At 44.0% G+C, this 16,581-nt stretch overlaps 2 protein-coding genes across 3 annotated transcripts in view; both read left to right on the top strand.

Moving 5' to 3' along the window:
* Positions 1-3,231, top strand: part of afg2a (AFG2 AAA ATPase homolog A) — a 171,314-nt gene extending 168,083 nt beyond the window's left edge. For both annotated transcript variants that reach the window (XM_084041957.1, XM_084041956.1), the window contains exon 18: positions 2,421-3,231. In XM_084041957.1, the coding sequence (XP_083898083.1) occupies positions 2,421-2,600 (180 nt within the window). In that variant the 3' untranslated portion in view covers positions 2,601-3,231. The remainder of the gene's footprint in view (positions 1-2,420) is intronic.
* Positions 3,232-6,009: 2,778 nt separating this feature from the next.
* Positions 6,010-10,846, top strand: spry1 (sprouty homolog 1, antagonist of FGF signaling). The gene is made up of 2 exons (XM_084086012.1): positions 6,010-6,574; positions 8,724-10,846. Exon 2 carries the CDS (start codon positions 8,782-8,784, stop codon positions 9,928-9,930), a length of 1,149 nt encoding a protein of 382 aa, XP_083942138.1. The 5' UTR covers positions 6,010-6,574; positions 8,724-8,781; the 3' UTR covers positions 9,931-10,846.
* Positions 10,847-16,581: the final 5,735 nt, after the last annotated feature.

The following is a 16,581-nucleotide window of genomic DNA, read 5'->3' as shown; positions in this document are numbered from 1 at the left end:
CCCTCTTTAAGTTGTCATTGCCGTGATAATGTGAGAACGCGTTGCGGTCCACACACTGCACTACATATAGCCATGGACTATACCACGGCTACAGTACATGCAGAACTCTTTATTGGCGTTTAACATTCCGTCGCTGTGCTGCATCACGGGACTCCATGTCCTTCTAACCTCTTAAAGCAGCCCGACATTATCAGCGACTTTAAAAACAGATAGGTCCCACTCTGGCCTCTTATTGGAGGGAGTTGCATAAGCTGGCCCTCCCCACGTCTGTCTGCGCACAGCAGCGACTGAAGAGCATGCCCAACAACAAAGCGGTAGTTCTAGAGAGGGGAGGTGGAGGAGGAGGAGGAGGGTGGCGCTGCTGGGAAAAGGCGCCTGGCCTTCATCAGCTATCACCACCAATTCGGAAGTGACTCACTCCCCTGGCGTGTGCAGAATCTCTCCCAAAGGTCACAAACACGCATGCTGCGCTGCAAGAGCACGGCACTGCAAAGCACTGCACACACCACTCCTCTCCGTGGCACCGTTGCATAATTCTGCTATTGTAGGAAAGAGGCCATGTGGGAGTGTAAGAGGGGGCACACTATGCTCACATCTCTTATACTTTAGGCATTTTGGCGGCTGCCCCGCTATCCAGACTGACTCGGTTCCTTGGCAACTAATGATACTGGCACCAGCTCCCACACCAGGACGACTCATAACGGCTGAGTATTGTGTGTTTTTTTTACCAGGGCAGGCCGGTAGACAGTGGTGGACAAAGTAACTCGGCCCCAGTACTTGAGTCAAAGTACAGATATACTCCTGGTGAAATATTACTCGACTGCAAGTGAAAGTTGCTCTGTCAAATGTGTACTTGAGTTGAAGTAGAGGAGTCCTTGCTTTTAAAGATACTAAGTATGCAAAAGTACAAATTACAAAGTAGGCCTGATTTAGTTTTTTATATCATTGCATTGCTGTCTTGAAATTTTTACATTTTCCAAAACAATTCCAAACTTTTCCAGATGTTTTCATCAAATATCAATAATACTGAAAATGTACAAGCTTGGCTATTTTCACTATATTTTTAATAGGGAATAAGTGGTGAATTTTTAATGTACTTTTTCCCTTCCTAGAAATGCAGTGGAGTCAAATGTGATAAGAGTGAAAGTCATAAAACAAAAATACAAATACTCAGGTAAAGTGCAGATACTCTGAAAAATAATTACTTAAGTACAGTACTCAAGTAAATGTACTTAGTTACTGTCCACCCCTGGCGGTATATGATCCGAAAGTGCGTCAACCACATAATGACAACATCCCTGTTTGGATTCCAGCTGGAGTGGTGTGTTGCATGACCTTCAGTTTTCTGTCTCTGTAGTATCCTATCTAAATAAAGCAAAACATGCCAAAACTGTATTATTGTTTTTACCTGATGCATGTGAAAGTAATTCCCCAGTATTCAAATGCTACACATGAGTTAATCAGCTGATGCTCTTAATCCAGAATGGCTTTAACTAACATTACAAACACATAAGCGAAGCTGCTTGTGTTATTTATTTGTCTCCAGAGAGAGAGAGAGAGAGAGAGAGAGAAAGAAACAGAAAAACAGGTCCGATATCAATATGGGCAATACTTACGTATTCAAAAGTACAAATGTAAGTACAAAAAACATCAATTATAGTGAAAATAGCAGATCTACATGCCCTGTAGATCTGCTATTTTCACAGTATTTGAAAGAGGGCTTAAGTGGTTTATTCATAATGTACTTTTTTCCCTTCCTAGAAAAGTAGTGGAGTCAAAAGCACAGTAATTGTCTTTGAAATGTAGTTGAGTGAAAGTCATAAGTGGTCCAAAAAGAAATACAAATACAATACAATAAAACATTTAAAGTACATATATTGTCTTGGTCAGGTGGAAACCTCATATGTCCAAAACTGTTACTTTTCAGGATTCAAATTTAAAACGTGTTGCTTCGCGCCGCGTTCCGAGCTTGTGGATCTGCGACTTCTGATGCTTTTGTGTGACGCTGTAGTCTGATCAAGTAGGGCGTTAATTTACTAAAAAACACAAAAAGTTAGAATATGGAGAAGGAGGAGATGGAGGTTTCTGCCCGACAGCGACAATGTACAAAAAAGAAGATTACTGAAGTAATTGTACTCAAGGTAAATGTATTCTAAACTTCAAATATCAATAATACTGAAGTTTTAGGGCTTAAGTGGTAAATTCAATATGTACTTTTTCCCTTCCTATGAATGTAGTGTAGTCAAAAGTGCAATATTTGTCTTTGAAATGTATTGGAGTGAAAGTATCCAAAAAATACTAAATACTCAAGTAAAGTACAGACACTCTACTACTAAACATGCACCTAAGTACAGTACTCAAGGTAAATATACTCTGTTACTGTCCACCACTGATCTGTGTGCGTCTGTTTCCTGTCGCAGATAACAGCAGTATGCAGAGAGGCTGGCCTCCTGGCCCTTCAGGAGGACATCAAAGCCCAGCACATCAGTGCCAGACACTTTGAGAGCGCCCTGACCGCTGTCCAGCCCCGCATCCCAGACTCTCTCCTCCAGCTGTATGTCAACTACCAGCAGCAGCGCAGTGGTCTGTGCTTCGTTTGATGATCATGATGATGATCATGATGACTCTGCTAAATAAGCCAAATGGCAGAAACCGTGTGTTTTTTTTTTCTGTAAATGAATGCTCTACATCAGTGGTTCTCCAAACTTTTTCAAGTCAAAGACTTTTGGCACTGTAGTGAAAACACAGCTTTAGTTATACTTTACACCATAAGTAGAAAACCTAGTGGAAATAAATGCTGGTGGTAGTTAAGATAATGCTGCACCTCTCTTAAGACTGTAGTATTTTGTTGAATTTTGCCTATTCAACATCTGCAGAAGGCTCAACTGTACCAGACACTGTAGTCAAGTCTTTCTAGACAAGAATATTAACACCAGCTAACCACCAGCCAAATGCAAATGTTGGCTGTGGTTTAAAGTAAACCATGCACTGTCACCAGAATACCAGCAGTTTCATTCACGGTTTACTCCCATGCACAAGGAACTGTAGCTACTTTGGTGTTAGTTTGTAAGCATCTCAGACTAGTACCAAATAGCCTAATAAACCATTACATACAAATAAAACAACAGATATTACCATAAAGTTGACCAATCATTTAGAGGTTCCATTCTATTGCTCTCAAATCCCTAGCCTATTCTGTTGTATTATTTTATGCTGTATGCAAAATCCTTGTGTTCCTATGAAAAGAAAATGAATTTGTGTAATAAATGCATTATTCACATTTATGATTTACTGTTGTGTTTATTTTAATCATAGTTGATTGACAACTGATCATTATACAAAAACAAATGAGTCGCATATGAGTCAAAATGTACTTGAGTAAAAGTACAAAAGTTTCGGCATCAAAATATACTTAAAGTACCAAAAGTAAAAGTACTCATTGTGCAGAATGTCCCATTTCACAAGTTCAAAATGTATACTTTTTTAAAAATAGCCGATCTACAAGCTCACATTGTGAGCTAAAGTATTAAAAATTGTAAATACTGAAGAAAGTAAAACATTGTACTTAAGTACTTGAGTAAATGTACTTAGTTACTTTACACCGCTATCCGTGGGGAGAGAAAAAACAAGCACGACCGGGATATTCATCACATTCAACCCCGTGGAAAATCAGCTAATTGCTGTAATCGTGAGATTTCCGTCCGCACTTCCGACCGCTAAGAAGAGCTTCCAGAAGACCATCTGTCGTTTGGGAATCTACCAGGGATTTGCTTTATCACCAACCCCACCGCTAGCAGTGGTGGAAAAAGTAGGCTACATTTTTTTTACTTAAGTAAAAGTAGCAATACTGCAATGTAGAAATACTCTGTTACAAGTGAAAGTCCGAAATTCAAAATTGACTTGAGTAAAAGTACAAAAGTATTGGCATCAAAATGCACTTACAGTACCAAAAGTAAAAGTACTCATTATGCAGAATGTCCCATTTAAAGTTTTCAGATCTACAGTACAAGCTCACAAGTGCTGCAATGCATGTGAGCTTGTAGATCGGCTATTTTCAAATATATATAGAGCTAAAGAGCTCACGTGGTTAATTTATGTTTATTTAGTAATACAAATCTAAATCTAAAAAGTAACTAGTTACTAACATTTTCAAATAATTGTAGTAGAGGTAAAAGTAGCCTACAACATTTGCCTCTGAGATGTAGTGGAGTAGAAGTAAAAGTATAGAAATGTTTAAATACTCAAAGTAAAAATACCTCAAAATTGTACTTAAGTACAGTACTTGAGTAAATGTATCTAGTTACTTTACACCAACTGCCAACCCCGCCGCTAGCCCCACTAAACTGCCTTTTTTTTCATGTCTAGCCCTTAAAAAAAACTAAAAAACATCGTTAACATTATTGCACGGGGCTGTGTCCGTCTTAACAACAGCCCCTCTCTCTCTCTGTCTCTCTCTAAACCATTCGTTCTGAATGGTTTAGAGACGGGGACCCCTAGGGGTACTTGAGGGGGTTCCAGGGGTCCCCAGCTAAATGATGGACAGGGACCAAATGGTTATGGTTCTGTAACTACCCTAACGGGTCCATTTGGTTCCATTTGTACACTCTCAGAGTTAAATTAACATTGATTTTACAATATGAATTGGGGTCCCAGAGGTATAAATGCTATTAAATGGGGGTCCGTAGCCTAATGCATGTTAAACTGGGGGTCCTTGAAATTAAAATGGTTGAGAATCACTACTAGAGAGCCATAAAAACCTTCTCTTATTGGGGTCCCTTGCTTATCTTTTCAAATGGGGGTCCGTGGGGTAATAAGTGTCTATTTGGGGGTCCTTGACATGAAAAAGTTTGAGAACTACTGCTCTAAACTCCAATAGTTTTATGAAGACTTTGCTGCTGCATGCTGCTGCTGACCCTAAATGAGATGCAGGTCAGTCATCTATTGATTTTTCCATTTGAATGGGGGATAAATTGACTTTGTATTGAACTTCCTTTTCTCATGGATCCGGATGCAGCGCATCCTGCGACACCAATCAAACCAGACAGTCAAGAACAGAGAGGAGGAGGGAGGGAGAGGGGAGGGGGGAGCTCTTTCCCCTCGCTCCCGGGGTGCTTTTTTTTCTTAAGGTGGACCGGGAACCAACACATTTATTTATTTTCACCAGCGTAAAAGCAACAACAAAAAAAGTGCCATTTGCTAAAACAGGGAACTTGCGAAGACTGACAGTTGTCCTGTGTGTATTCGTGTGTGCAGTGCAGAGACCGTGCAAGCTAAACATTGTCTGTTTTGAGCTTATGCAGTGTTCCATAAATTGTAGTAATGTTAGGGTACACACGCTAACTTATTATCAGCATGAGGAGAAACCATAGAGTTATAGAATATCGGGATAAAATATAGGTTTCAAACGTAACCCCGGTTATTTGATCTCGCTTTTGGGAGAACATTCATCTTAAAATTAAATGAAATCCTCACTCCATGTATTAGCCCAGTGGTTCTCAAAGTAGGGTCCAGGGACTCTCTGTCAGTATACAAATGGAACCAAATGGACCCATTCCATGTGTATACTGTCAGAGCTAAAGTTTGAGAACCACTGTATAATAGCCTGCCTCCTGGCTTCACAAGAACGGAAATTAGTTTTTTCCTGTTCAGCCTTGGTGGTGGAGGGGAGAGGGGGAGAAAAAAAAAAGAGGGAAGAAATAAATAAATAAGGCCGGTCCACCTTAACCAGTGCACACATCTCTATCGGGCCGGCCTTCCACATCTGCCCAATGAATCAAGAGCGGATGCGATGTATCCTTTTTCAGCCCAGTGAATGGACCAATGGGAGTGGCCAGTGAATGGCCAATGGGAGTGGGCCAATGGGAGTGAATGGACCAATGGGAGTGGCCAATGGGAGTGAATGTCCAATGGGAGTGGCCAATGGGAGTGAGTGGACCAATGGGAGCGGGCTAACTGGGCTGGTGGAGCGAACAGTCAGCCCTACATTCCCATTCATTCAGTGCTAGACAGTCCTGCAGTGTTGTGTTGGTTGGAGCGACGAGAGGCACCTTCTCCGTGAATCAACCCCGTGCAACAACAAAAAAACACCACTTTTTTTCTGCGTTTCTCCACGCAAATATTCGATTCGAAGATTTCTGGATATATTGGCTGATTGTCTTTGAATTGCGATATTGTTTCCCCCCCCGATCTTTGGTGATTTTCTCTTCCCCAACAAATTGTAGGCTACTACTACTACTTGGCTGTACTGGACTAAAAACTGGGTTGACTGTCTTCAGATCGGCCTCAAGTGCGCAACGTTTATTGGGTTGCCTTTTTCATCAAGAAGCTTCCTTTTGTGGATTTACTATTCCTGGTGGGAAAAATGCAGTTGCACTGAACTTTTAACAAGGGAATAACGAGAAGAAGGAAAACAAGAGGATACGTTGGTACTGGATTTATAGAAAAACGTTACGAATGTTTTATAATATATAAGTCTACGCCGTTTGGACATAATATCGCTGCTGCTTGGTCCCATTTGGATGGAGTTTTGGTAGACTGCGTTCATGGATTCAACGTTATGGATGATTGCATATAGGTAAGCAGCCCTGGATGTTATCATTAAATGTCTTTTGAAAAGTGTGTGATTATGGTTTATAATATATTTATTTATATATCCACGCGGAGCGTCCCGACCTAGAATCCGCCACACTGTTCGAACGGTATATGGTCAGGTTTCTGGGAGTATTTTTTTCTATTATTTTAGCTACTTTCTTGCAGAGATCACAATGTGATCTCTGCAAGAAAGAAGCAAAAAATAATATTTAAAAAAGTTATCTTCACATATTATTTGCGTTGTCATTTTTCAAGTTAGATCGTGATCAGTCGGATTAGATGCCAGTTGGCTGGTGAATTAGTCCTCGGGTCTGCTGCTTTTCAAACCACAGGCCACTCGTCCTCGCCCCCCCCCTCCCATAAGGAATGACTGTCAGTCAAACACCCCTCCCCCACGTCGCTTGTTTTCATTCATAAGTTTTTTTCTCCCCGTCTCTCTCTGTTTGTATCCGTTCTCTCTTAATGTCCCTTGACCTCCTCCAGGCTTTGTGGCTTTTAATAAAGTAGCCTCATACCTACTTGCATCATATCTTTTAATAAAGTAGCCTTATACCTATTTGCATTAGAATATATATTTTTAATAGAGTAGCCTTAAACCTACTTGCATTAGTATTATCTCGTGCTCAATGTCGTCTTTTTGAATTCGCACACAGTGGTGTAAATGCTATTTATCTGACTCTTAAAAATAGAAGTTAGTGTATTTTTGCTATAAAGAGCATATTTTTCGTAGAGATATCGGCCACATGTCCCCAGGCTGACACATCTGCTGTTGGGATAGATATATTGTTTTAATTGGACTGCTTCTGAATTGCGATTATTTTATTTGTTTGAGATCCCAGGCGTTGCTTCACAATGTCACTGTAGGCTCGAAGCCTTTAAATTCCTGCTGTTGTTTATTATGTCGTAGTAGGCCAGTGGTTCTCACACTTTTTCATGTCAAGGACCCCCAAATTTGACACGTATTAGCCTGCGGACCCCCATTTGAAAAGATACGCCAGGGACCCCCATAAGAGACGATTTTTACGACTCTAGCAGTGATTCTCAACCATTTTAATTTCTAGGACCCCCTGTTTGACATGCATTAGGGCTACGGACCCCCATTTAATGGCAGTTCTATCTCTGGGACCCACATTTGTATTGTAAAATCAATGTTAAGTTAACTCTGAGAGTGTACCCATTAGGGTCCATTTGGTTCCTAACTATCTATCATTTAGCTGGGGACCCCCTGGAACTCCCCCAAGGATCCCTGGGGGTCCCCGGACCCCACTTTAAGAAGCACTGTCTTAGGCTACTCATACGCCAACTAATATCCCTTCCAAATACTAGTCTAGGCGTATCGTTCACTACGTCACTATAATCAAGTTGTAGACTGCACTAATGTAAATGTGTTTTTGAGGTTTTTGTTGAGACTTGGGTTTGATCTTAGTTTTAGTTTTTTTGGCTCTACTTTTGTCCCCGTTTCCCCCTGAAACCCTTTTGGGGGGTTTAGTAATAGAATACTAAGTGAGGCAGCTTATTTAGTTCCCTTGGATCGTGTCCTCATTTAAATGTTAACTAGTCATACACATGTAAATGAAGAGGGGAAGTATTCGCAGGCCTACTGAAGTTTAAATGTGTGGCGTATTAGTGAGGAAGGAAGCTACTGAGAGTTTTGTTAATAGAAATAAGTTGTGTTAATGGTCAACTTTCCCCCCCTGGTCGCCTCACTAAAGAGAGATCAAATATTATGACATTGTGAAGCTCACGCTGATAAGAAAAGTTGGCATACATAGTCTTAACCTAGGCCCCCCAGATAGCCTATCAAAATAACCAGTATAATTTAAAATAACGGCTCTTAATAGGACATGGCACATTTCGTTTTTCTTCATCGTTTTATTCCTATATTCTATTTGGCATTAGAGAGCTGTGCATATCCTACTACATAATGCTAACAATAATCTTAAAATTGAATTGTTTTCACATTAAGTAGAATAGCATGGGACATGCCATTTCACCTCTCTTTTTTTCCCACCATGACATTGTTTGCCAGCCATGTTTTGGCTTCTCTTTTTATTTGCTGATGACATCTCCCTCTTCCTCCCCCCTCACTCCACTCCTCTGTCTATCCTGGCCTCCCTCCCTCCTCCCCGCAGGTTTTCCGATGCATGCCAAGTCCACGGTGAATGTCGGAAGTGGTGATCCTCGCCCCAGATGGAGCTCCAAAGTCAGCATGGCCCCGGTGGTTCATTAGTGGTGATCCAGCAGCCCTCGCTGGCCCTGGAGGGCAGGCTACAGAGGGCGGAATACGAGCGGGAGCTCCACCACCATGCCGCTAGCACAGCCGCCACCACCATCCTGTCCCTGGACCAGATCAAGGCCATCCGCTCCAACAACGAGTACACGGAGGGGCCCTCGGTGGTGGTGCGGACTAGGCCCCCCGCGCCCCGCCAGGCCCCCAGGACACAGGACAAGCAGGAGAGGACTCACGAGGTCATCCTCGTCAATGTGAACAACAACTACGAGCACCGGCTGTCTGGCCACCACAACCACCACAACTCTAACCACCACCACGTGGGAGGCGGTGTGGTGGTGGTGTCCGGTGGCGGGCAGCAGTACGGCGGCTCCTCGCGGATCCCTGGGCTCAGCCGCTCCACTAGCACAGGCAGCGCCGCCAGCTCGGGGAGCAACAGTAGCGCTTCCTCGGAGCAGGGACTTCTGGTGCGCTCGCCCCCCTCAAGGCCCGGCGTGCCATTGCACCACCAGCGCCCTGTTCGGACCCAACCCAAGCCCAAGGCACTCTTGCAGCCCCAGCCCAACTCCCACTTCCATCCGCTGCCTCCCCTGGAGGTTCCGCTCAAGCCCTCGGGCAAAGGGAAGACGGACTTATCGGACGGTAACGGACCGACGGGGGCGGTCGGACTCGGTGGGCACCAGTTCATCTGCGAACGATGTGGGAAGTGCAAGTGCAGCGACTGCACGGCACCGCGGAGCCTGCCCTCGTGCCTGGCCTGCAATGGCCAGTGCCTCTGCTCAGCGGAGAGCGCACTGGAACACGGCACGTGCATGTGCCTCGTCAAGGGCATCTTCTACCACTGCTCCAATGATGACGAGGGGGACTCGTGCGCCGACCACCCCTGCTCGCTGTCGCGCTCGCACTGCTGCTCACGCTTCCTGTGCATGGGATTAATGTCGGTACTCTTCCCCTGCCTGCTGTGCTACCCGCCCGTGAAGGGTTGCTTGAAGGCGTGTCAGGGCTGCTACGATCGGGTCAACAGGCCTGGCTGCCGCTGCAAGAACTCAAACACTGTCTATTGCAAACTGGAGAGCTGGGGCGCGCAGACGCAGGAGAAGCCTTCCTGATCGCTCCTGCGTGGCTGTGTGTGTTTTGGGGGACGCGCGTGCATGAGCGGAGGACTCTTTAACATGGATCTGACAACGATGTTGATGATAATGATGATGATGATGGTAGTCAGTCACAAATTGATGTTTATCAGAAAATTCTAAGCACCTCCCATCCCAGTCTCCCTTTCTTCTCCTCCACTTGTGGAATCCTGCTAAGGAGCTAAGCGAAAGGAGTAACAAAAACCACTCAATTCTTCTTATTTTATTTTTGTTTTGGATCAGGACCATGTTTTTACAGACCAGTGTTTGCCTTAACTGTTTCCATGTCTATCTTCAGCTCCTCATTAACACTATATATTTTTTTTAAATAAATATTTTCGTCTGTTTTTAGGGTAGGCAATTTCCCTGATGCTTTTGGCATCACAAAAGGGAGCAGCCTCTTACCAAATCTGTGAAGGACGATATACTTCTAGGGCGTTTATGTAGCTGTTACCATGTATTCATAGCAAACAGGTGTGTCTGCAACTCTCATTTGCTACTACGTTAAAAAGCCATGGCTGCCTCTGCCATGTTGCATTAAGGAAAGCACATCAATCTCATAGTATTGTCATTCTGTTGGATATGTTTCTCTTCCTCCACCCATCTGGACTTCTCCATTTGCATTCTGTGGCATTCACCAACTTTTTTTTTTGTAAATTGTATGCTCAAATCCATAAGAGGAATTCTGGCTATTTTTTAAAAGAAAATGTCTGTTAAAACATTTTTTTGTTGTAAAAAAATATTTATTATGTGAAGCTCTATTATTTTATGATATTTATTGCAAAAGACAGTCTTAAATTTACTCATGTCTGAATATAACAAAATATCAATACTTACTGAAAAATTAAAGGGTGGCACAAAAGAAAAAACTATGTTAACTTTAATGCAGAAAATATATTAATTAATGAAAAAAACTTCACTGCCTTGGTGTCTTGATTATGTTTGTTTGAATTTGAGGAACATCTGCCTGTTCTGTGGGATCCTGCCACGATAATGACCAACTTCCGCTTGACAAATGATTTTAAAGGAATGTTCGCGTCACTTTTTTTCTGGGTTGGAGTGTGCATTAGTGAAGATCACATCAATGCTCTTGGTGTGTGTATGTGTGCGTGTTCACTACAGCAGTGGTATTCAATAATAATCTGCAGCCGGAAGAAGCAACGTGTAGCTTAGAAAAGTGCCTGTTTATATTGTTGGAGGACTTATTTGGCACAATCCTCCTCACTAACTCTGAAAGCTAAACAAAACAGGTCATTGACACGCTATAGCCCCGAAGCTACTAGCATCAATGCAGCCTCCGCTTATTTATTTTTCAAAGGAAGTTTCTCTACTTTTTAAAAGAGCCTCTCAACCATAGGTCACCACAAAACTATGCACTGTAGCTTTTTTCCCCCCAGGGCTTTCAACCACTTTCAACATGGCATCCCTAATTGGGCATGGCATTATACTAGGCAATATTCATATTTTTTCAAAAGTTGCAAAAAGAATAACAGATCTACAACCTCACAAGCTCATCTTAGCTATTTTTGAAATAGGACTTCAGTGGTTAAAATGGCTAGATCAGAATGTTCTGCAACTCCCAAATGGTCTCCATACTCTGTGTGTGTGTGTGTGTGTGTGTGTGTGTGTGTGTGTGTGTGTGTGTGTGTGTGTGTGTGTGTGTGTGTGTGTGTGTGTGTGTGTGTGTGTGTGTGTGTGTGTGTGTGTGTGTGTGTGTGTGTGTGTGTGTGTGTGTGTGTGTGTGTGCGCCTGCCTGCCTGCCTGCCTTAAGCAATGGGAGAGTCATCATTACAACGACCCAGGGCCACCTGTTCAAAGATCATAAACCCAGGGCTATCAATGCAGGGCTTTATGGCATGGTTCCTGCACTGAAGGCAACAACAGGGGCGACCCCCCCACCCCCACCACACCCCCACCCCCTCCCATTTGGCTGCTGCTGGGTTTTCTTTCCTTTTTTTCCCCCCTCTCCCCTCTGGTCAGTGCATTTATCACTTGGGAAGTTCACTGACCACCCCACCCCCCCAGGGGATGAGATCATCTCTTTCAAAGTTGGTTGGTCAGGAAGAAATGTCAATTGGGGGAGGGGAAGAGAGGGGGGTGGGGGGGGCAGGAAATGCATTACTGGGGGCTTGTCAGAAAACATGCTTCTATGGATTAGCTGTGGCATCATGAGCATTTAAAACAAAAAGCTGTAACCCACAACTGTGTGAGTGATCAATCACATGCCATAGTCTGTGTGTGTTTGTGTGTGTGTGTGTGTGTGTGTGTGTGTGTGTGTGTGTGTGTGTGTGTGTGTGTGTGTGTGCGCGCGCGCCCTGAGGCGCTTTAAGAGTTTCTATAATCTTTTAGATAGGGAGCCGTGGCCATTCGTTATGTTGTTGATTTCACAACACAAATCGAGGTGAATGACAATGTCTCGGGGTAATTAAAGGTCAGGTGAAAGTAGTTTGCAGATGTGAGAGCTTAATGGTAAACACTTGACACAAAGGAAGTATCTAGTTGCTTTTGTCATTTAGCTGACTAGGCTTTTACTAGCATGCAGTCCTTATTTTAGTTTGGTCAGCATTTTGCTTTAAATGACCCCTCCCTCCAAATGGGCCCTCTGTACTTAATGTGCTTTTTTTTCTCCTCTCCTTTTTGGTGGAATGTACCTTTTGTTGCCCTGAATAGTTAGGAGTGGATTAGTGATTTGTCAATTTCCTGTTACCTTTCAGAGCTGCAATTTGAGCCCCCATTTGCTCCTGGCTCTTGGACAATCGCAAACAATAGGAGGCCTCTTTTTTTTAGTTTTCATTATGGTTCCCCCATGCGGATGGGGGGGGGGGGTCTAAACTGTATTCAGAAAGCAGTGGACAGGAAGACGCTGTTTACTTGATATTTTCCAGTCTAATCCAAATAAGGAAACGGATCCTGCTCCTACCATTTCCAGAACTTGGCTCCGCTGTGCCTTAAAATGTCCCTCAATCCCCATCCGATGGAACTAACTGCGGTGTCTAAAATAACCTGCAAGTGTTTTGTTTGCTTGTTCAGTAGTTATTTTTTTTTTACTTTAAACCCTGCCAAGCGACAATATTCACTAAACGCCTTACATTGAGGTTCATATTCATTGTTGGGTCTAACCATCTGCTGCAAAAAAAAGCTGCGGTTTCAGTCACTATTGAGTATATATTTAGTCAAAATTAAGTATTTCTATCTCTGTGGACCGTTTGGTCCACAGTAAAATCCTCACGGTTCATTTAACAGAGAGTGTACACGTCTGTACGCTCTCAGTGTTAAATTAACACTGAGGATTTTACAGTGTCCCACCAACATCCTTCCTCCTGGAACTCGGCGCAGGAGTAAATTTAGCAGCGGCGCACACCCACGTAATGTTATTTGGAGTTGTCCGGGGTTTGACGTAGGCATTGTACAGCATTTTGGGTTTTCTCTTCATTCTTTCTTTTTTGTTTTTTTTGTGGAGGGAGACCATGCAAGTGCAAACACGCATGACTACCGAGTGAGTCACGGTGGAACCTCCAACAAAAACCCACACACATCCTACCAGGGCAGTCCTTTCACCCTGAGCCAGGGCACTGCTGACGCCACCACTGCCATAGTGGAGCTCTCTATACCCCCACCACCACCACCACCTCCCTCCTTGCTCTCAACAGCATTCATCACCAGAAGGGCCAGCTTCACATTTTACTCCTCGGGGCCAGTCATCTGGCTTTCATTATTTCCTCCCCTCATGGCATATAAATAGAAATTAGCAATCAGGGGGAAATGTGGGGGTAGGTTGGATCTTGGGAGCGGATGGCAGCCTGTTTTGTTTGTTTTTTGGTCTTTGGGGGACTTCCATGGGATGACCGAAGTTTACGCAAGTTATCTACGCAGATACTGGTTTTAAGGAGCTGCATAGGGTAACATGGGAGTGAGACTCGCCTCTCTGGCGTATTTAGAGGCCCTCGTCTGACCCCCGCACAGGTCAGAAAGAGAGAGGCTTTAGAGATAATGTTGCTGATGCTGTATGGGAATTTCCAAATACACCTCATTTACATGACACTAAACTCTTACTTCCTAAACACAAAGGTGAATTAACCCAGTTTAGACAACAGTCTGCCCTGTTTGTCAGCCCGGTTGTGTTTTAGTACAGGAAAGGTTATTTGTGGCTCTCTCCTTGGCCACCATAAAGTGCCTGTGGTGATGACTATGTTGTTTTATCAGGTGTCTAAGACTATTCAAGATGGAGGTGTCTCATTGCTTCTTCCGTATTTGCTCCTGGGAACACACACACACACACACACACACACACACACACACACACACACACACACACACACACACACACACACACACACACACACACACACACACACACACACACACACAGGTTTTAGTGTAAAATATTCACACATTCAAACCCCCCACCCTTCTCTCATCCATGCACTGTTGTGTACCTATGCAGTGTTAATGGCTACCTGATACCACATTCTAACAGGCGCTTCCTTCCTTCCTGCCTCTTGTCTTTGTCTGCTGTTTTGCAGACACAGGCCACTCAGGTGGAAGGTGTCGGAGACACGGGGATCAATACACAACCCTGTGCAAATCATTTGATTGGAGATCCTTTTGTAATTTATGAGGAGGCATTATTTTGGAGAGCGGGGATCAATGGCTTTCTGTCAGAGCAAATGACTCATCATTATTCAAGGTGCCACTTCCTTCCTGTGGAACTAAAGTGTTAAGCCTTTTGCCAGTCAGTCAGTATAACAGCCCCTCGTAGATTTTACAGACTTGACTGGCTAATCACATCAGCAGCGGCATTTCTCCGGATGGAGGCTGTTTCTGAAAGTGGACAGTTGTTAAGACTCACTGGCACAGGATAGGGCTATTATAAATGTTATAGTTGGCCAAGACGGTAGACAAAGCTATGTGAATTCCAAAAGACACAGATAAGAATGGATCCACTATGGACACGTCTTATCTCATCTCGAATGTATTCCTCAGTAAAAACATCTGATGAAAAGTCTTGTCTGCATCAGGCGAGACGCTCGATTTGGACAGCCGTGTGTTGTGTTGACCTAATAATGCTTTAACTTGTTCTCGGATGATTCCAACAATGAACAGATCATGTCCTTGTACTTCTGCCTTCTATTGGATCTCACCCCTTAACACAGCTTTTGTTCAGTCTTTTCTGCTAGAAATACTAAACCAATGAGACATGAACTTAAACCCAAATACTTCTTTGGCCGGGCTCCCCCAGGGCTCCCCTCCTTTTTTCTTCATACACCAAATCTCTTCATCAAAAATAGACGCTCTACAAGCTTGTAGATCTGCTATAGATCCGCCGAATGTTTCCCCCAGGACCGAGAATAGGGATGGATGCTATTGAGTTCATGTGGTTAAGGCCTCTCATGAACCTAGATAGATAGATGGATAGATGGACACACATGCATAAATTATATAAACAAACAAATGGTTTCCCAGTGCGTGTGTGTGTGTGGGAGGAAGGGATGTGCATGGACACCCCCCCCCCGCTCCCCACGCCTCCTCCTTAGCCCCCCCTACCCTCACCCCACTTTTTTTTGGAGATTAGACTACGCACCCAGCCAGATGGTTCCCGTCTGCTGGCTTTTTTCAATGCACTTCCTCCTCTCACAGACAGCCCACCCCCTCATCCATCCCCTGAGCACATACACTCTGCATCCCTCCCTTTCCCTCTGTCTCTCTCTCTCTCGCTCTCTCTCTCTCTCTCTCCAGCCCCCCCCCCCTCCCTCCTCCTCCTCCTCCTCTAACGGCTCCTCTGTTATGCGGCTGGAAATAATCTTTTATTGCCCGGTTGTTCGGAAGTGACCTCCTGCCCTTGATTAGATAGGGCCGACTCGTATCACACCATTGTGTTTGAGCTGGAGGGTCAAACCCCCCCCCCCCACACACACACACACACCTACAACCAACCAAGTCACCCTCCTACCCCCACATCCCCTCTCTTTTCACTGCCCAGGCCATGGTGATCCTGTGTGTGAGGGGGGTGGGGGGGACAACAATGGAGGGCTTTAGTTTAGTCCCCCCCCCCTTCTCTCTGCTCCTCACTGGCTGCTGTGGTGGTGGTAGTGGGGGGTTATGAGGGATTTTGTTCTTTTCTGTCGTGGGGGGGGGCGGGGGGGGGGCGGTGTAGTTGGAAAGAAGGTAGTTGAGAGGGAAGCCCCCGTCCACCCACCCACCCAAACACACACGTTCGTTTGTAAACTTATACATATCGTTGCTGTCGGGCAGGAACCTCTTATCTCCATATTAAAACTTTTTGTGTTTTTTTCCCCGTAAATTAACGCCTTACGTCCTCATACTACAGCGTCACACAAAAGCATCAAAAATAGCAGATCGACAAGCTCGTTTTGAGCTTGTCGATCTGCTATTTTTGAATTTGAATCCTGAAAAGTAACAATTTTGGACATATGAGGTTTCCACCTGACATAGACCATATACTTGTATGTATATAGATATTTTAGACCGCAATTGTGTTTTTAACAAACATAAAATAGTCGATCTACAAGCTCAGCTATTTTCGGTGCACGGTGTCACCAGCACGCGACTAAATATACGTAATTACATAATTATTAGAATTTGCTTGTATCTTTAATGACCTATAGATAT

This window comes from Gymnoscopelus microlampas (genome assembly GCF_963454915.1).
Source record: "Gymnoscopelus microlampas genome assembly, chromosome: 18".
In the NCBI taxonomy this organism is placed as follows: domain Eukaryota; kingdom Metazoa; phylum Chordata; class Actinopteri; order Myctophiformes; family Myctophidae; genus Gymnoscopelus; species Gymnoscopelus microlampas.
This window is presented reverse-complemented; position numbering and strand designations above follow the sequence as displayed.

Excerpts from the sequence above, each read along its gene's own strand:
- spry1 (XM_084086012.1), top strand. The coding sequence starts at position 8,782 with ATGGAGCTCCAAAGTCAGCATGGCCCCGGTGGTTCATTAGTGGTGATC.